The 22,070-nt window shown below is 44.7% G+C and overlaps 1 protein-coding gene across 4 annotated transcripts in view; it reads right to left on the reverse strand.

Moving 5' to 3' along the window:
- Positions 1–16,280, reverse strand: part of Cobl (cordon-bleu WH2 repeat protein) — a 230,842-nt gene extending 214,562 nt beyond the window's left edge. For all 4 annotated transcript variants that reach the window (XM_052198908.1, XM_052198906.1, XM_052198907.1 and 1 more), the window contains exon 1: positions 15,996–16,280. In XM_052198908.1, the coding sequence (XP_052054868.1) occupies positions 15,996–16,036 (41 nt within the window). In that variant the 5' untranslated portion in view covers positions 16,037–16,280. The remainder of the gene's footprint in view (positions 1–15,995) is intronic.
- Positions 16,281–22,070: the final 5,790 nt, after the last annotated feature.

Raw genomic sequence — 22,070 nt, forward strand, 5'->3', positions numbered from 1 at the left:
CAACCTTAAGACACCAGAGAAGTACAGAAATTGAATTGAGCAATGTCCCATGCAATCAGGATCCACTGCCTGGCTGCCTAGAAGGTATAGAATTGTCTGTTAAAAAAATTACATTCTCCAAGGATACAACATCTTCCAGAGCCAACAGTGCTAATGCACATATAAACTCACAAAGACGGCAACAGCATGTATAAGACCTGGTTAGGTTCAAGGCAGGCAAAACCCCCAGTATGGCAAAGGGGAAATAGGCACAAAGTCCCATTTCTAATCACAAAACTATTTGCAATTGATATGTATGTGGTAGAGTAGGGGGAAAACCAGTTTTCTCTAGTAGGGTGACTCTGGGTACACCCTAAGACAGGCCCCTGTGCTCAGGAATAGTTTGCCAACATGAAATGGACTTTGTGGGGTTTGTGTGATATTTTTTTAGGGCTTGCTATATTTTGTGTTGGAGGGGGTTGTTTTGATTATAGGTGCTTTTGTTTTGTTTTGCTTTTGTTCTAGGAGAGAGAAAGAGAATGAACAAACTGCTGGGTGGGTAGAGAAGTAGAGAGGATCTGGGAAAAGTTTGTCTGCGGGAAGGAAAAATCTGATCAATATAGATTGTATACAGGAATTTTTAAGTCAAGAAATTTTTAAAAATTAATATATTTTGCTTCAACTTTGCCGTGGAACCAAAAAAAGAATAAGTATCAGAGGCTAAAGCTATTTAGATTTTACTCGTTTTCTTCCTGCCTGTCCCATTTCTTTCCAAAGTCATAAGCCTGAACCCTCCTGCAGGACTAAGAAATCCCAGCACACCAGCAGTGTTCCTGTGGCCTCTCCAGGCTCTGCAAATTAGGATTGGCCCTGTGTCCCTGGAACCTGTGGAGGGTGGTGACCCTCTCAGAGGGCAGGTGCTATTGACAATATAAATGCTACCCCGGGAGAGAACACAGCATCATTCTCTCATTACCCTAAACTAACTCCATTAAGGAGCTGGATTCAGCATGTTCAGCTACAAAATAGGAACTGTAATAGTCATATGCATACAGATCTACTGAGATGGATGGATGACAAAATCCAAGAACACTAAAAATAAATGATTCAGTTGGCCTGTTCTAGGTCTAGAAGACCAAAGGTGTTCATGGAAGCATCTTCCCCAGCGATGTGCCTGGGTGTCCCCACAATGTCCTGAACTTCTTGGGGGTGGGGGTGATTCACTCTCAAAGCCAAGCTTAACCAACTGTGGAGAGGTGAGCCCACTGATCAAATTTGAGTAGCTCTACACGTCTCTGACTGGAAATTCACTGACTTCCATTCCTACTTGCTTTATTCACACTTGGGTTCATGCTCAATTTAAGTTTCAGACACCCCCACTCATCAAAGTGCAGACTTCATGGTGTATTAGAACACACACTGCACACCAACAGGCCTCAGTCTATGTCCCCTACCCTGTCAGCACCACTTGTGTGTTGCAGTAACACCAAATAGGAAGGATAAAAACTTACTCAGGGAAATGAAAGGGTAAACTGGGATGAACTCTAAGCAACCACACCAAGGACCAAGCACTGCATATAGTAAAGCCAGGTCCTTCCTCCCAGGTCAAGGTTGCCAAGGACCTGACTGAGCTCTCACAGCTCCTGCCTGATCACCCTACTTCTTCACCTCAGACTCTGGGCTTTCCTCAGGGCCCCTGCATGCTATCCATGAATATCTGAGGAGGACAGGAGGTTCAGTCGACATAATTAATAGGTGAAGGTATCAAGTCAGCTATCCTTGGTCATAATAGTTAACCCTCTGTGTTCTGCAGTCCACAATTTTAAAACAGAATTAGAACCTACTCCATGAGGTATTTATGAGGAGTAAAGGTGAGGACACACACAAACACATTAGACAGCCTGTACATGAACCCTGCCAATTTCCATACTCTCAGCTGGTATCACTGGTGCCTAGGCTCCCTCCACCACCGCACTTCTGTTATGCACTGGATCAGCTGTCCCTGACCCAAGTTCAGTCACAACGTTCCTCATTCTCAAGGAGACAGAGGCACCTGCCGCTAGCCATGTCTGATGAATCTTTATCTTGTAGTCAAACTATAACACACTCATTCCCAGAATCCCAGCAGATAAGGAAATGAGTGAAACTTGTCAGACCCCATTCTTCTTCATAGTTCCTGTCTGGGTGATCTGCCGCCATTAATGCCGCCATTGATAAGGTTTTAACACTTCTAATTATGCTCCTTTCACCATGATTGTCCAACAGCTGCAAACACCCTATCACCCACATTCATAGGGGAGCCTGTTACAACCCCATTCTTGATGAGAGAGCAGGACTAAGCCGTTGTCACAACTGACCCAGCTAATCTCTATCCTTCCTTCCCCGTTTTCTCTCTGAAATCATGAAACGTTCTGAGAACAACCTTTGTCCACTAGTGTCATGTTGTACTCAAAAACCATTGGCCTGATTGCCAGTTCATCAAGACAAAGCCATGCTCTGCACGACCCACTGCTGACCCTCCACAAATTCCTGATTCTGGCATCTAAGTCACCTGTTACATCATGTCCTCTACAGGATCCTACTGACTTAGGCACTCATGCTGGTGACGAGAGTCCAAGCTTTCGTCTGTCCTGTGGCTTCTATTCATGCCAGTTGGTGCCCTTCCACAATCCACCTTGCTAGACTTTATCCAGTTTTCAGCCTACAGCTCAAAGTCTCACAGGCCCCATTGCTCCTCCTAGCTTCACAGAGGCATCATTTCTCAGCAGCAACAGCCAGACCTTGCCTTTGGTTGGCTCTGCCTGATCTTAACTATCTCAGCCCCACCTCTCCTATATTCCACTCCATTCCTGTGCCCTCTCTGAGGACAGATGCTGGCTGGGCCTTGTGCTAAAAGGGCCCTTATAAAGGAATTATCAACTGTCTACCTAGCTAACAAGGGTAAAGACTTTACTCTCAGCATGATAAGTTTGGAAAGACACGAATAAACCAAAAGCACCTTTTCTAGTGCTTGAACCTGATAAGAAATTCTACTCTGAGACATATATCTTAGACCACTTTCTATTGTTGGAACCAAATGCCACTTGTCAGACCCCAAGTAAGTGTTGCACCCGTACTTACTCAGTGTCAGGTACAGCTATGCCCTGCGTTATTGTGTCATAAAGCAGAGCTTCTGGGCTAACCGGGCTCTCGCCACCTCTTCTGAAAAGCTGCTAATGCCAGCATGGGGCACCATTATGATCTTAAATTCTAGTTACCTCCCAAGTACCTCTCCACTAAGATCAATTTGGGAAATAAATTTCCAACTATAAAGATTGGGAAACACATACAAGCCATAGCCACATTCCACTGTTATGTAAACTGATAAAGCCATTTTTCCAATAGTGTATTATGGGTGTGTTGATAATCATGCATTCAAATTATATACAGGACCCTAATGTGGGCTCATTTCACCTCTTGATGATTAACTTCTACCGCCAGTTTGCATCTTATTTTTAAAGGGTATCACATACTGCAGCAAGCACAATTATTAGACTTTGACACCCACATCTGCCAGACAGCAGGGGAGCCATGTTTTGGCATGTATGAAATCACTAGTTCAGTGTTTCCAGTGTAATGAAAACTATGATAATGCATAGCACTCGCAGGCCTTCATTTTCAAAATAAGCTACTACTTCTCCCACTGCCATATAACCTATACTTTGTAAAATAGGACAGTTAAATGACAATAAAGACTAATGTTTTCCTAAAGCCTGCTTAGAGAGTTAATGTAAAGCACTATAATTTCATATTAATGCTCTTTTATTCACTCACTGAGGGCAGAGCTATGTTTAAGCGATTTGTATCCCTTACAAAGTCTAAAGCCATAAAATCTAATGGAATGAGAAAGGAAAAGTTCACTATGTGAAACCATCCATCATGTCACTGTGCTGTATCAAGGTGGCACTGTCACTGGTGGTGGGGTACCCTGCCCCACCTAGCAGCATTTTACCCAACACTCAGACACTAATTTCTAAGTGAATTGTCCTGATATTCTTGTTGCTTCTTTTCTGACCATTACTGCTGACTGTGCTCAGAGATAGAGTCCCATACCCATTTTAATTGAATATACAACAGCATATGCTTTGTTAAGGACTTCATCTTCCTGGAAACAGAAAACTGCTAGAACAGAAGTAAGAGAAACATGGAACAGACACTTCTGTTAGAAGGGGAGCACTGAGCTCCCAGCCATGATGGCTAACCTGATATAAGGTGTGATCCACACTCAAAAGTGATATCCAAACTCCTCAAAGGAGACAAACAGGTCTAGAGCTTCTCCATCTGCCCCAAGCCTCTCCTGTCCTGTTCACCCAAGTACTACCTCAGTAGCTCAGCTCTCCTGACCCACATCCAATGCTGTGTTCATCACATCTGCTCAAGAGCAATTTAGGAATCCAAGATATGACCTGTATCATCTTCCTAATGCTGCTTTCCTGTGTTAAAGCAGCGAATGGTTCTGAACACTATACCAACTTCTCAGTTTCCTATTAGAGGCATTTGCTGTGTCGCTACTGTGTTCAAACAATGGGAAACAGTGCATGTCTCCTTACATGCTCTGTAAGGGCCAGGTACCATACTAGTAACCTAGTGTCTCTGCTCTTTCCTGTAGTCTGATAGCTTGCTGGTTGAAAACAGTAGCAGGGAAAAGGGAACCACCATATGGCAGGCACGCCACAGGATCCTCTCACTCCTTGTTAAATTATCTCATGCATTCTACAACCCAGGCACAGTGAGATGGCTCAGGGATAAAGCACCTACCAGATAAACCTGATGGTCTAAGTTTGATTCCTCAGACTCTAGTAGAAAGAGCCAATTCCTGAAAGTTTTCTTCTTACTTCCACATGTACTCTGTAGCTGGCACAAATGGACACACACACACACACACACACACACACACTAATAATAATAATAATAATAATAAATAAAAAATAATAGAAATGACAATAAAATTTAAAATCACTTTTTAAAACTATAATCCAGGCAATTCCAGAATATCGAGAGGGAATGGGGGAACAAGGAGACCAGACCGGCCAATGGTTTGAGTTACACATCTCAGTGACAGAGACTGATTTGGAAAATCTTACTTTTCCGCCCCATAAGATCCGCAGCTTAACATGCTTAGCATGAAAAGAGAGCAGAAATGCAAACCTCAGTCATTGTTCTGCAGCAAAACCCACCACCAACGCTGCTGCTGCCACCGCTGCCACCACCCCACCATCACCACCACCACCACCACCTCCATCACCACCACACCACCACCACATCACCACACCATCACCACACCACCACCACCACACCATACCACCACCACTACCACAACACCAACACACCACCGCTACCACCACACTATCACCACCACTACACCATACCACCACCACCACCACCATCACCACACCACCACCACCACCACCACCACTACCACACCACCAACACACTACCACTACCACCTCCACCACCACGACCACCACACCACCACACCATACCACCACCACCACCACCACCATCACCACCATCACCACCACACCACCACCACACCACCACCACACCACCACCACACCACCACCACCAGCACCACACAACCACCACCACCAACAACAACAACAACAATAACACCACACCACCAACTCCACCACCAACACCACCACCACCCCCAAAGCCAGAAAGCACCTACAGAGCACGTCTTTATTCCTTGTATCATTGACAAAAGAAAAAAAAATCACTAGTGAAAAAAATCTCTCAGAAATCCACGTAACACATTAACATATTTAAAATAAACATGTTTATTTTGAGCCAATAAATATTTTTCTTTACAAAAACCCTGCCTTTTCTAAATAAAAATGCTCTGTGAATGAATGTGAAGCCTTCTGCACAGGGTGCATGAAGGCTAACTCAGTTTAAAAGCAAATCATATCAATTCCCATTCAACCCTCAAACATTCGTCACTGATGTGAGAATCCTGCATGGTGTTGAATTCAGAAGTGAGAGGCCAGCACTGATGGAACATCTCCAGCAAACAATTTCCCTCTGAGGTTGCTGCTCAGGTGCCTTGTCCAAGGACCAGAGCTTCCCACAGACCAATAGTTAAAACAGAGTCAGGGCTATACACATCCTGCTTCACTTGAGTCATCTACTGCGATCGTTTAAAACAGAAACAAGGATGCTACCCAGGATCCTCCATCCAACATCTCCACAACAAACCAGTTCAACCTGGAGAAAAAGATAAGCTGGGAGATGTTGCACTTGCATGGATCCCCAGCGAGCTAAGAATGTAATCTGCAGAGGACATTCAGCACAAGAACAACTCTCACTAGATGCTAAATACATTAGCCATGAGGAAGGCGTGGTTTTCCACTGTAGTGTGCAATGTAATTCTTGGATATTGAGAGCACCCCTCCCCACCTAAGATTTTAATGGTTTGGTCTTCAACTTTGTGCTACTGAAGTATGCATGGCATAACCTAGCAGAGGTGTGCCTGTATGGACAAAGTTATATCACTGGAGACCCTGCTCTTCCTGTCTCTGCTTCCCAGACAACATGATCTGAGCAGCTTCCTGCACTATACTCCCTACCATACGCACTGCCACTTTTCCAAAGGCATCAGGAACGAGAGACCAAGGACTGAAGTCGCTGAAAACCATAGCCAAAATAACCCTTTCTTTCTGATAAGTTAATTGCCTTGGGTATTTTGTCACAGTAATAAGAAACTGACTAATAGAAATAAGAACCAGTGAACTGTAAGAGTGCATGCAATGCCAGACACAAATAACCCGACAAGAGCCACACCAAAGTGTCACAAATGTCACACAATGTCCTTCCCTAGTCTAGCATTTCCCTTCAGAAGGACACCAGCCCTTAGAAGCCCTGTAAGTGCCAGGTACGCTTGTTCTCAATGAAAGGCACTTACCAACAACAAAGGAACAGTTAAGGAATCATCCAGCTCTCAGTGAAGGCTGCCAAAAGTTATGCCCAAAAAAACACAACTAACAGATTCTCCATAAGTTTAGGTTCTTCAACCTTCTGCATAGAAGGAAGCCCATTATTGGGCAAAGGTGTCTTTGCCCAATTGTCACCTGTACCATTATCAAAAGTATCAGCACCGACACAAAGAGCTGAGTCAGATCAGTACAAAGGGAAGGCTTTCGTGTTTATTAATTCAGGAGCCAGGATCAAGGTAGAAGCACTTGCTAAACTGGAGGCAGAATCTGAACTCCACTGAATTCAGCCGTGCTGTCAGTGCAGCCAGCACCGACTTCCGAATGGAGCCCTCTCCCACCACATACAGCACCCCTCTCTCAAAAAGCCATGTTCCATCTAAGACTCCCAGCAGATGTGCTTCCTGGAAATGCAGCGGGGGTGTTGTATCCACCTGGCAGATATCAGGAGGAAGATATCATCTGGATGCGTGTGGTAGACTGTTTCTTTAGCAAAAGGGTGGTGAAGAGCTATAGCTACAGCAGAGACATCACCCCATCCTATAGGAAGATAAAGAGGCCACAGCAGAGGGAACATCACAGCCCCAGTTCTGTGTTATAGGTTGGTGTGGCAGTACCGAGGAATGAGGAGTTGGGGGCTACATGCCAGGCTAGAGAGTCACAGGACAATCTAAACTCCAAACAGGAGAAAACCACTATTTTCTCTATGATCATGGGGATATCCTGGAAGAGTCAAGCTCACAGAGAATCTAAAGACTTAAGATGGGCTGGAGAAGATGGCTCAGCCTGAGTACAAATCCCAGCAACCACATGGTGGCTCACAACCATCCGTAATGAGATCTGACGCCTTCTTCTAGGGTGTCTGAAGACAGCTACACAGCTACAGTGTACTTACATATAATAAATAAATAATTCTTTTCTTTTTTTTAAAAAAGGACTCTAGATGAGCTACAGCATACCTCCAGCACAGTGGTGTGTGAGCACGGCACCTGAGAGCCTATGAACTTCTCTTTCCTCCTGCAAGAAAACTATAACCCAGAACTGAAAAATCATAGGAAATTTCTAAAATTAAAGTGTTGCATTTAATTCAAATTCATCTATTTTTACAAACTGGATTTCATTTTTTTCTTTCTCTCTCCTTCCTTCTTCCTCCCCCACTGTGTGTGTATGTGTGTGTGGGAGTACTCATCCATGAGTGCGCGTGGTATGTGTGTGTGTGGTGTATGGTGTATGGTGTATGTGGTGTGTGTATGGTGTGTGTGTGTTTGATGTGTATGGTGTGTGTGTGTAGTGTGTGTGTGTATGGTATATGGTGTGTGTGGTGTGTGTGGTGTGTGTGTATGCAGTATGTGTGTGTGTGGTGTGTGTATATGTGGTATGTGTGTGTGTGTGCGTGTGTGCGTGTGTGTGTGTGTGTGTATGTGGTGTGTGTGTGTGTGTGGTGTGTGTGTATGTGGTGTGTGTGTATGTGGTATGTGTGCATGTGTGTGTGTGTGTACGTGTGCGTGTGCGTGTGCGTGAGTGTGTGTGTAGAGTTGCATGTGAGGGTGTCTCCCTGAACCTGCAGCTCAATGTTTCAGCTGGACTGACAGGCCATCAAGGCCTCAGGGATGAAGCTCTTTGCCCCGATGCTGTAGTTTGCAGAGGCATGCCGGCATGCCCAGTCTTTCCGTGGGCACTGGGAATCCTGAGCTCAGGCTCTCATGCCTGCACTTTACCCAGGGAGACATCCTCCCACCCTCTCATTACAGTTCTTAATGCTGTAAAATTCGCACATGCACTTCATTTGGAACATTTTCTTTGAAACTGAATCATTGCATGAACACCAAACATCCGAGAAGTAGCTACGGATAGGAAGGAATCCAAAGCACTGATGTAGCATGAGAAACATTGCCGTTTCAGCATTCCAACTAACACGTCGAAAATCAATGGATTCGGTAAGGGCTGAAAGAGGTCTCTAATTCATTCACCATACAAACGATGCTGTTAGAACATCACTGGACTGTTATAAGTGGCTTAGGCCCTGAGTGGGATGGATATGGTTTGACTTCTACTTAATACTGAGTCAACATAAAACTATAGGAAGCAAGATCAGACAGTTGGGGACCTCAACAAGTAGCAAATGTCTAAATTCTACCTATGATCCAGCAGCCTCTTTCAAGCTAATCGTTTGTTTAATGAACATGAATGAATTTTAATTATCAAGGTTCTAGCCACCTGAACGGAAGTGTTCACTTATCTGAATTAACACTCCCACCCAAGCCTATTTTTAAACAACTCGCAAACCGTTAAGTTTGGGGAAACACTGCCAGGGCTGATTGGGGAAGCTCTTTAAGTGTTTAATCGCTCAGATCCTTTGCTTCCAGCTGCAGAATCAGTGCGCAGTTTCAGTTCTCTCACTCCCCCAGCCGCACCCAGGATTTAAGATGATGAACTCTGTAGACAACCCTCATCATGTGAGAACACATATTCTTTGTTCATTCCACTAAACCAAGAGAAAAGCAAGAGGCTCTGTGACTTTACCAGACATGGCTAGCCTATGGGATTCTCTTCCCAAGCTGTCCAAACTTACACTGCTGCACACTGTGAACAAAACGAAGCTGATGTGAGATGAAAAAAGGTGAGACTCACAGAAGTCAACACATGCTAGCCCCTGACATCTGACACATAGAAAGGCCTGGCTACTTCCACACTTTGGGGTGACTGTCTAAATGACACTTCCTCCTGGGGATGGACAGGGAACGCCTATGCTCTGGGTCTGCAAGGTCCTGGAAAGAAGGGAGTGTAGAGGGTCTGCATACTTGGGGCTGATGTGGAGACTAGAATCAGAAACACCATCTGTAAGAGGCCTGAACTGGGCCAATACATAACCATTCTGTACAGCCCAGGGCCATTTCCCGTCAATTATAACCTAAGCAAAAATAAGGATTCATTTCTCAGCACAGGTCAGAAGCTGGACATAGCTTCTGACAGCTGAGTTCTGAGGATCCTGGAAGGGGGAAGAAGAGTCACATGCTCACTGAGACCACCTGCCCCCTGTCAGTCCACTGTGTCAAGTCCTCCCAGTCCTCACTACGCCATCAAGTCAGGACTGTGTTCCACTATGCCAAACCTTCCCTAAATGGCTGTAGGGTGGGAGTTGTGCCAAGGCCTCAAGTACAGAGATATGCACAACTTAAGTCACAAAGGAAAGGGCAGGTGCCTGTCCTATGGCCAGCTCCTCTGTGGGGCATGGGAAGGCCTCGTGTTGGCAAGGTTCATCAGAACAGAACCTTCGGCACCCGTTGGTCTGCTATTCACACAGTGTCTGGCAGAAACTAAGGAATGTGAAAGTTGAAGTAAATGCCAGATTTTTTTTTTCAAAAGAGATTTTTAGCACACTCCTGGAACACACGGAATCTCATGACACTGAGGACCCGTGAGTTCTAAGACTACCTTATCCATGCATGAATGGGGTGCGGGGCTGGTATACTGGGTGACAGCTGTCTCCTGGGCCACAGGCAGATGATACTAACACAAAGCAGGATGCCTGCCTCCGAGGAGCTCTGAATTCAGGCAGAATGAGCTGAGCAAATGAAACTCCCAGTTCCTACCAGGGCTCTGTCAGGGCAGGGGTTGGAGGTGGCAAGAAAAAATGCCAGGGAACTAACCAAGTTCCTGGATCCCTTGGATGGAAAGCTCACATGGCCTGAAGGCCGCCAGGAACCATGCTGGGGTCGAAGAAAAGGCTTCCAGGGCAAGGTGAGGGTAGAAAGTGTGCAACGGTGGCAGGACTTATAGGATGCTACACTGGCCCCAGAGACTGAGAAACCACAGGCAGATCCTGACCAGTCAGTCACCTCAGACCTACAACCCACACGGAGTACTTCCATTTAAAATGAACTCAACATAGGGCAGGTGAGGAAGCCTGTCCTTCGGGTGCACTGGCCACTCACACAGGCCAGCACTGCTTCACCCACTCAAAATGTGAGGTCAGACAGCTCAGCTGACTGACATCCAGGGGCCCCTGCTGGGAGGGCTGCAGGCCACGCTACCAAAGGTGCCCGGTACCACCTGCACTCAAATCCCACCCCAGTATGTTCTCTTCCACAGGAGACTGGGAGTAAAAGTCCAGGTCACCTCAAGTACCCATGAACCCCACCTTCTGGTACTGCAATAAAAACAATGGGGACCCTGGCTGCCTTGTGTCTGGAGCAACACGGGGCTTCCCCAGCTGGGTTTTAGAGCAGCAAGGGCTGGACAGAGCTATGGTGAGAAGGAAGGACAGGACCAAAGCTACAGTGAGCAGAAAGGGAGGTGGAGGAGGACTCTTGAGCTCGACTGGCTTAGAGTTGGAAAACGTTAAGGGCTAAGGCCGCAGTGGATTCTCTAAGTCACTTGGAGGTAGTGTTATGTGCAGTGCGTTTTGGCGTGGGTTGGTTTTGCAGGGTAGAAGCAGAGAGCTACACCACTAAGAGTCCCACGAGATCACCGCAGGGTACATTTCCAACCTTTTCATTTTCACTTTGACAAAGAGTCTAAGTTCCCTGGGCTGGCCTTGAACTCACTCTGGAGCCCACGAGGACATTGAACCTGTTCTCTAGTTCAGACTGGCCCTGAACTCATCACCCTCCTACACCAGTCTCCCAAGCAGTTGAGACTACAGCCTTCACCACCACACCCAGCTTCATTCAGCTCGAGTCTTTTTAACAGGCACCGCATGGTTGGGTGTAGGTGGGAATTGGATCTACAAAGGCCTCGCTGTGAAAGCATCTGCAAGCTGGGAATGTGTCTAATCAAATAAGCCTAATTAAAATATATTTTGACAGTTGATTTTAAAGCTTTTGTTGTTGTTGTTGTTAAAATAGAAACACTTTTGGCTAGGGAACTTATTTTAATTGGACTTGGCCCATAGAAGACATGGTCCTGGCCTGGAGCAGTTTACCTCCAGATGAGGGCAACCAGACAGATGATTTTAAATCCTATTACCACAGGGTGCTGCTGGCTGGGGGACTTGCTCAGAAGCATGGGGAAGGGCCTGGGACAGACAACGGGAAACACATAGACTGTTGGAAAACTGCCATTTGTCATCATAAAGTACAAACCACCATGGGTCTAGGCTGATGAGTGCAAGTCTTGAAAGATACCACCGTTCTTAACCTTGTAAAACAAAAACCCCTGACGAGCATACAGAACGTCCCTCTAGCAAGAGAAGAGTGGAAAATATAGAATGGTAGGAGCAGGGAAGAGAAATGGAGACCTGTATGAGGCCCTTCACAAGACAGGAAATCAAGAGTGTTGTGACAGAAGGGAGAGAACAGAGACACGGATCACAGGAAGGGGAAAACTACAGTTTACAAGTTACTTACATGAATTAAAACCATTTCAAAAGACTCGTTATCCACACCAGCAATATAAATCATTATTAAATAGTTTAAGTAAAGCAAAGTGTAAACAGGAGAAAATTCATAAGCTTTCAGTGGGCCGTGTAATATGAGAGCTATGCTGTTACAGCACAGAGTGAAATGCATCACTAGGCTTAGATGATATATAAGTCCACAGACCCCATTATTAAATGTGTACAGGGCCAAAAGGACATATAATAAATACACTGTCTGTTGAATGGGTTTACTTAGTTCAAGTCTAAATAAAACCTTGTTTGTGCATTTTAAATCTGATTTTAATATCAAATATTCCTGATCAGTTTTTAAAACTTTCAATCAGTTGTAAAAGCAAATACAATTGTAAATTTAATTACAAAGTTCAAAAGGCCTAGTATCTTAAGCCAATTATTATGGGATATAGATACATCCTATAATCACAGTTTTCTTAATAATTATAGACATATAGTTTGGTGTACACATATTACGACCTCATTTTGCAAGTCCCAAATTAAAGAGGCCATAGAATTCAAGCCTGCATAAATGTGGGGATGATTATCTTTCCAGGTTACAGTCCTGACAGCCAATAATAATCAAATATGCCCTTGCATGGGGGATCATGAGAGAGAGAGAATTCAAAGGATGGCCTGAATTCTAGAATCACAGGGGCTGGAGTGACTCACCGGTTTACAGATATCTTTGAAGCAATTTCCATGGCCCTTCAGGTCCATTAGGACCACATGATATGATACGATTGATATGAGATGGTAGAAATATCTGATTATTTGACATTGTAAATGCCTAATTCCTCATGAATAAAGACTATAAATACAATATGTAAAATCCCTAGGTATATTCCCCATATCCAGAGACTTAACATGACTTGAGAGGGTTGATGGAATAAAGATCAGCTCGGAAGTAACATCTTTTAAAATGTAACTCAAATTTAGTATTGAAGTCTTGTGACAGATAATCCTTATTTTCTCATCCTTAAGGATCTAGACACTCTTAAATACATTAGCCAAAAGCAAATATAATGTGTAATTACTATTTCTTTAATATCAAAACATGTATGGGTTGTTACAAAACAGGAGTATATGGCTGGTCATATTGACACCAAAAGAGATAGGCCCTCTGTCTTGATATTGTGTTCTAAAATATTTCACTAGCTATCACTTCTGACTAGGTGAAACTGACTAGTGACGGGTAAGACTAGTAAATAGGTAAAATCACTTCCTACACTAGCCTGCCAACCTGAGTCCAGTCCCTGTGAAAGGAGAGAACTGACCCCAATCTCCACTAATGTGTCACAAAACAAAATGTGTGCAGTCACATCTGAACACACAAACACATACACACTTTAAAAATGAGCTCTAAAATTCCCTAAGCAACACATTAAATCTTCATACAATCTCCTTCTCAGGAAGATGCTTGTCATGGTTGCTGCTTTAATGGAATTACTAAGAAAGAGAGATATGATTTCAATCCAAGTAAAATTTGCATTTGCGTTCTTAACAAAGATAACACTCTAAGGAAATGAATTTACATCCACTGGCCCATCTGTCCCTTCACTAATCCTTCTCTTGTCCATTCCAACCAGTCTACAAAATAGCATGAGGATGATGGAGGCATTCTTCTCAGTTACAACAAATTGGTCTCATCAGTTGTGGCTGTCACATGGGAAAAATGAGAGTTTACACAAAGTAACTTTATAACTAACCTCTGTAGTATCAGATAAAAAACAAACTTCCCTCAAGCACATGCAAACACTGCTTAGTCTCAAGAGATAAAGAAAACACTAATTTCAGATACAAGCCAACAATTCTAACTGCCTTTGATAGCATTCTGAAGCACCAAATGTCACAATCCTTTATGATAGGCAAGCAATACAACTAAACAATATAAAATATCCAATAAAATATAGTGCCATTTCTTTCCTTGCATTCTCACACAAAACACTTCATAGTGAACTTGTTACCTTTGTTAAAAAATATATAGGCATATTTATATCTGGGGGTGTTTCTTTACTCAAGGTATAAACAAAAGGGAAATGACAATCACAGAAGTTACAAAAACAGATCTACATTTCTTGGACAAAGAGGTGGAAGCAATCAAACACTATGCTGGAGGTGCAGGGGCCCTGAGCCTTGTGAAGCTTGGCCACCTCACCCATATCTCAGGACCTTGGATTTCCCTCGGGACACAGAGTGAGGAAGCCGGCCGGCCCGGGCTGCCCTCGGCTGCCTAGGGAGCCGGCTGGCTGGGGGAAGGGAGGTTGCTTTCACTATTATGACACCTTCACCAGTTTCCCTTTGGAACTTTGCAGAACCCCCTAAATATTCCCTTTACATTTATTTATAAGAAAATAGTTGTGAACTAATTCAGGTCCCTTCAATAGAGTTATGTAACAATCTAGAAAAGTCACAATTTTAAAAGCAATTCTGTTGACATCTCCCAACGTCATTTTGGGGGTTCCCCATTACCATGATAAAGTATTCCCATTATTTTTTTAAGGGGAGTTTGTTTCTTCAAAGGAATTGTATAAGCACATCTTAGTGAAGAAAAGTCTTTTTTTTTAAAAAAAAATTCCTTAGGTTCAAGGTTATAAGTTAGAAACATATCTTAACTTTTTTTGGACACCTCCAGGGGAGATTTTAAGAATAAAGAACTGGTTTGGATGGATTTTATAAACACTTGGGCAACAAAGTCAGTGGCAAAGGACGGGGTGAGTCAGTGGGACATAACAGCTAAAGAAAAGAGATTTGTTGTCCCCAAGGCTGCCTTAGAAAACCCAGTTGCTCCAGTGGAAAGTGGACCATTCCGGGAGCAGGTGCGGGCCCACCCCTATTCATTCCATTCGCAGGACTCATAACACATTTGCTCCAGAGAGAAATCAAAGGCTAGCCCCACGGCACTCTCTGAAATCTACCTAATCTGCAAGGTCTGTCAACTATCCTGGCAGGGATGGGCACTGAGGGGCACGATTCACGATTCGGGGAATGGGGGTTAAAGGGCAAGACTATTTGACCTGTGTTAGGCAAGTTTCTCTTGAGCAAGTAAAATCCTCAGTGTTGACAGGGAATCTCTGTGCGCAAGGTGTGGAGACAGAAAAAACAAACAAACAAACAAACAAACAAAACCTAAAAGGGCTGAGGCTTTAGAGGATCCTTAAGACAGGGATGACAGCTCTGCTTCTGAGGTCCCATGAAGAGGGTCCTCACCTCTTCAGACACTGGGAGGCCCCAGCACAAAGGCTGAGCAGAAGAGTGTCCATTAAGTTCCTTCCCCACACACCTCCCAAGATCTCTTGGTCCCAACAGACCGGGGAGCAACGGGCCACAGGGCCTCCGAGGAGTGGCTGGAGGAACCTGTGCATGGGACCAGACGGACTCCGCTGGAGTTTCAGGCCTGGAGTTTCCATGTCCCCCCTCGGCCCGTGATTGCCACTATTGCAAGGGGCAGGAGGCAGCTGCGATCTGGGGCTCTGCACAGAGGGATAACACCCCATGCCCCCCACCACACACACATACACATACACAAACATACACAAGGGCTTTCACGGCAGCACCTCTCGCAGAAAGTGTTCCCAAGCAAGGCCTGCCACGGTTACCAAAGCAACGACCCGGGCGCCCCAAGTCCTCAACACCTCTGGAAGAACCACGCCCGCCCTCCTGGGCCCGCTTACCCTGTGGGGGGCTTGGCCGCCAGTGCACGCGGCGCGTCCATGGAGCCGGCCGGCTGCGCGCGGGGCTCTGCCTGCCGACTGGGGCGCTGGCTGTGGCGCCGCCGTCCTCATTCACTTTTTCCGCGCTGACCCATCGTCCTCCCACGCGGGGCTAGCGAGGACAGCGGCCGTGCCGAGAGGACGGAAGCGTCCGGGCGGTCGGGCGGGCGGGGGCGAGCGGGGAGGGACCGACGCGGCTGACCGGAGCGCGGGAGCAAGGTGCGCCTCGCCCCCGCCAAGCTGGCTCAGCCGCGCCCACCGCGGCGCCGCCCCGCGCCCGCGCGCACCGCTCCCCAGTGCCCGCCTTTCCGCGCGCCCCCGCCGCCTGCCGGAGCACACCTGGTCCGGGCGCGCGCCCCGCGGTGGGCACTGTGTCGCCTGCCCTAGGGGCTGGAGGAACTAAGCCAGGCAACTAAGCCACCACCTGTGGCTGTGCTGGGCGAGGCGGGCGGACCAGCCCGAGAGAGCCAAGTTGAAGGAAACTAGAAAAATAGACGGTCTGGCGCCTCTGTTTCTGCCCCAGAACCTAAAAGAACCTTTGCCAGTACCAGAGATCTAATGTAAGGGGAGGGGAGAGTGGTCCAAAATGAGGTTCTTGGTGTGCAGCATGGGAAACTGGAGAAGGATGCAGCTTGGGGATAGCGCGCATACCTTTTCTGAGAAATCCGAAAGCAGTCGGGGTGGAGTGTGTACAGTCTGTGCCAACAAGAACTGCACCTGTTTGAATGTATGCTTCTGTTTGCCAGCTTGGTTGGCTGGATAGAAATGAACGCTACTGTGTCAGTCCTGTGATTCCCATGTTGAGGAGTGAGCAAAAATACCAGTAAAGGTAGCAGGTGCTGAGGCCTCTGAGCAGGTCAACCCGAGGACCCAGAAGCACCGAGCTTCTCTTCTCAGAGTCTGCTAATTGACCTCAGGGGGACAGGAAAAGAACCTGATCACTATGAGGTCTCACCCTTCAAAAACAGCAGTTGTACTAGGTTCTCAGGATTGGAATAAAACACCAGTAAGATGCAAGATTCTGTAATTGAACTCGGTATCCAGAAGCTTGCCTAAGCTTTTCTTCTTCTGAACCCCAACTTTCTATTTAAGGAAAGATGGGAGACCAGACTGTGCAAAAATATAAGTCCTGTAGTGGCTGCAAGGCCTTATTTGCTCCAGCCACAGTGGCCTCTCAGAGCAGGTGAATCCCTTCCTACCTGCAGCAGAGTCTGACTTCCTTCTGAACACAATATTCAGAGCATGTTCCCACCCTAGGGCCTCTGGGATCTGTAAAATGTATCTATCCTGCAGGCTCTGCTCAGATGCCTGCTTCTCCGGGAGCTCTTTTCTGACCTCTTTGCAGCAAAGGACGCCCCTACTCTCAACTCCCATCGGCTTCTTGTCCAGAGTCTTGAATTTTGTCTGATTCTCTTGATATTGAATTTCTATTGATATTTGATATTGATATTGATATTGAATTTTGTCTGATTCTCTTGCAGATTGTCTTGATGTTCCTCATGTAAGCTTATCACTTTATCATGTGTGTTTGTGTGTGTGTGTATTTGTGTGCACTTTATATGTCTGCTTGTAATCAAAATGCTTACATGCATTTACATTTTATATTTATATAAACTCTAGTGTATGAATTACACATGCACATGATATAGATATATGTATATACACATATCATATTGAATATGTTTACCTGTATGTGTTTGGCATGGGCTTCTTCCCCAAGAATGTGACTCGGTATAGAGTGAACCTTGTCTGGTGTTTTTTATTACTTTTAGCATTTAGGACAGTGAAAGAGGATGGATTAGGGCTCACTACATAAAAAGAACATTGAAGCCAGGCAGTGGTGGCGCACACCTTTAATCCCAGAACTTGGGAAGCAGAGGCAGGCAGATTTCTGAGTTCAAGGCCAGCCTGGTCTACAGAGTGAGTTCCAGGACAGCCAGGACTATACAGAGAAACCCTGTCTCGAAAAACAAAAAACAAAAAACAAACAAACAAAAAAGAACATTGAGTGAATTGAGTTTCTAGGCCTCTCTCCAGCTCTGGGTATGGCTATCAGTAGGTCTTTCCTGGAATCTCTAAGATCTCTCCTTGCTCTGGACGCTACTATGGGAAAGGGTAAACTGGGAGCAACCAGTAGGCCAGGAATTAGGGACCTGGACCCAGTGAATATCCCAAGAAGTAACTGTAGCTCAGATAGAAGCCAGAAGTCATGAGCATGGCAGATAGTTGGTTGTCAGAGAGAGAATGCCACAGAAAAATCATGAGAAGTCAGTGTCCACCTCCAGCCTGAGCTTCTGATTTCTGTCCCAGGAAAAAGGCCCTGGCAGCGCTGAGCCTGGACAACCTCCAAGTCTACAGAAGCCACTAAACACCACAGTCTGAGAAGCCCAAAAGGGAAATGGAGTGGGTGGCACAAACTGGGAAGAGTTATCACAGTGAAGCAAAAGGCAAGATTAGGCTTCATACCAGCAGGCAGGTCTAAGCACCCAAGGCCTCTGCTTGCAGTATAAATGGGTCAGCCCTGACAATCCCAACCCAGCTATCCTAGTGGAAAGGGTGCCAAAAGATCTATCTATGCACTCTTGTTTCCAAAACATGTATTCCACAGATATACATGGCAGCCAGTAATGGGTAGAACTAGACCCACTATTAAATATTAAAATGTATATAAAAACACATTAAGTGCTGCAACGGTGGGATTGTTGTATTTGTCAATTTGCATTATTTGACTAGTCCTCTTGGACTGACAATGTTACGTTAATCAGACCACCTCTACTCATCACTTTGTGCCCTAGATATGACTCTGAACCTTCCTGGGCACCCTGTATCTACCAGTATAAACCTAGACTAGGTACCGGGTGCCCATGGAGGCCTAGGGTCATATCAAGGGCACAGAGTGATGGGGAGAGGGGCTCTGACTAAGTCAGTGCTTCCTGAATTTGAATGTTCAAAGGATGCAGATTCTGATCCAGTCCACGGGTGCACCGGAGAGCTTTTGTTCCTAATGGGCTCTCGGGGATGCAAACTTTGCTGGTCAAAGAACTCAAGGTCACACACAGTAGTTTCTGGATTGATCTTGTACTGTCTGGTAATGTAGGCTGCAGCAAATTCCTTCCCTCTAAACATTCATTTCCTTCTGTGAAATGTGAGAACTGTCTGAACAGATTCAGGTTTTGTGGGGTCCTAACCTCAGATGACTTTAGGAATCTTTTAAAAATAAAAATATGATTGATGCCGGGCAGTGGTGGCGCATGCCTTTAATCCCAGTACTTGGGAGTCAGAGGCAGGCAGATTTCTGAGTTCAAGACCAGCCTGATCTACAGAGTGAGTTCCAGGATAGCCAGAGCTACACAGAGAAACCCTATCTCGAAAAAAACATATATGATTGATGTAAATTGTGATTCTAAATTGGTTGTTTATGGTACAGACTGAATTTGTGGCCCTTTAAAAAATAATAACTCAAAGAAAAAACTCACATGATCATTTCATTAGATGCTGAGAAAGCATTTGACAAAATCCAAAACCTCTTCATGATAAAAAGTCTTAGAAAGATCAGGAATTCAAAGCCTATACCTAAACATAGTAAATATACAGCAAAATAGTAGCCAATATTAAACTAAATGTAGAGAAACTTGAAGCAATCCCACTGAAATCAGGGACTGCACAAGGCTGTCTACTCTCTTTCTCTCTATCTATACATCCTAGCCAGAGCAATCAGGCAGCAAAAGGAGGTCAAAGGAATGCAAATTGGAAAGGAAAAAGTCAAACTATCACTTTTGCTGATGATATGATAGTATACTTAAGTGACCCCAAAAATTCCATCAGAGAAATCCTAAACCTGATGAACAACTTCAGCAAAGTGGTTAGATATAAAATTAACTCAAATAAACCAGTAGCCTTCCTATACTCAAAGGATAAAGAGACTGAGAAAGACATTGGGGAAATGACACCCTTTATAATAGCCACAAATAATATAAAATACCTTGGTGTGACTCTAACCAAGCAACTGAAAGATCTGTATGACAAGAAGTTCAAGTCTCTGAAGAAAGAAATCGAAGATCTCAGAAGATGGAAAGATCTCCCATGCTCATGGATTGGCAGGATTAATATAGTAAAAATTGCCATTTTGCCTAAAGCAATCTACATATTCAGTGCAATCCCCATCAAAATTCCAACCCAATTCTTCATAGAGTTAGAAAGAGCAATTTCCAAATTTATCTGGAATAACAAAATAGTGAAAACTATTCTCATCAATAAAAGAAATTCTGGCGGAATCACCATCCCTGACCTCAAGGTATACTACAGAGTAATAGTGATTAAAAAACTGCACAGTATTGGTACAGTGACAGGCAGGTAGTTCAATAGAACTGAATTGTGGACCCAGAAATGAACCCTCACACCTATGGTCACTTGATCTTTGACAAAGGAGCTAAAACCATCCAGTGGAAAAAAGACATCATTTTCAACAAATAGTGCTTAGGTCAACTGGCAGTCAACATGTAAAAGTATGTAAATTGGTTTATTCTTATCTCCCTGTACAAAGCTCAAGTCCAAGTGGATCAAGGACCTCCACATAAAACCAGATACACTAATCTAATAGAAAAGAAAATGGGGAAGAACCTGGAGCACATGGGAACAGGGGGAAATTTCCTGAACAGAACACCAGTAGCTTATGCTCTAAGATCAAGAATTGACAAATGGGATGCCATAACATTCCAAAACTTCTGTAAGGCAAAGGACTCTATCAATGGGATAAAATGGCAACCAACAGATTGGGAAAAGATCTTTACTAATCCTACATCCGATGGAGGGCTAATATCCAATATATACAAAGAACTAAAGAATTTAGACTCCAGAGAACCAAATAACCCTATTAAAAATGGGGTACAGAGCTAAACAAAGAATTCTCAACTGAGGAATACCAGATGGCTGAGAAACACCTAAAGAAATATTCAACATCCTTAATCATTAGGGAAATGCAAATCAAAACAACCCTGAGATTCTACTTCACACCAGTCAGAATGGCCAAGATCAAAAACTCAGGGGACAGCAAATGCTGGAGAGGATGTGGAGAAAGAGAAACACTCCTCCATTGCTGGTGGGATTGCAAGCTGGTAAAACCACTATGGAGACCCAGCTATACCACTCCTGGGTATATACCAGAAGATGCTCCAACATGTAATAAGAACAAATGCTCTACTATGTTCATAGCAGCCTTATTTATAATAGACAGAAGCTGGAAATAACCCAGATGTCCCTCAACAGAAGAATGGATACATAAAATGTGGTACATTTACACAATGGAGTACTACTCAGCTATTAAAAACAATGAATTCATGAAATTCTTAGGCAAATGAATGGAACTAGAAAATATCATCCGGAATGAGGTAACCCAATCACAAAAGGACACATACACTATGCACTTGCTGATAAGTGGATATTAGCCCAAAAGCTCAGAATACCTAAGCTACAACTCACAGACCTTATGAAGCTCAAGAAGAAGGAAGACCAAAGTGTGGATACTTTGATCCTTATTGGAAAGTGGATCAAAATACCCATGGCTCACAGCCAACCAATAGAATGAGCATAGGGTTCCCAATGGAGCAGCTAGAGAAAGGACCCAAGGAGCTGAAGAGGTTTGGAGCCCTGCAGGAGGAATAATAATATGCACCAAGTGGTACCCCCCAGAGCTCCCAGGGACTAAAGCACCAACCAAAGAGTGAGCATGGAGGGACCCATGGCTCCAGCTACATATATAGCATAATATGACCATTTCAGACATCAATGAGAGGAGAGGCCATTGGTCCTGTGAAGGCTCAGTTCCCTAGAATAGGGGAATGCAAGTCAGTAAATTGGGGGAGTGGTGAGCAGGGGAAGAGGGGGTTGGATAGGGAATTTTTGGAGAGGTAACACGGAAAGGGGATACCATTTGAAATGTAAATAAAGCAAATATCTAATAAAAATAATAAATAATTCCTGGTCTGTAATCTACAGTAATTGGAGAGAGGTTCTGAGGAGGTAAGATGAAGCAAGGAC

The sequence above is a fragment of the Apodemus sylvaticus genome, chromosome 11 (genome assembly GCF_947179515.1).
Source record: "Apodemus sylvaticus chromosome 11, mApoSyl1.1, whole genome shotgun sequence".
Classification (NCBI taxonomy): Eukaryota; Metazoa; Chordata; class Mammalia; order Rodentia; family Muridae; genus Apodemus; species Apodemus sylvaticus.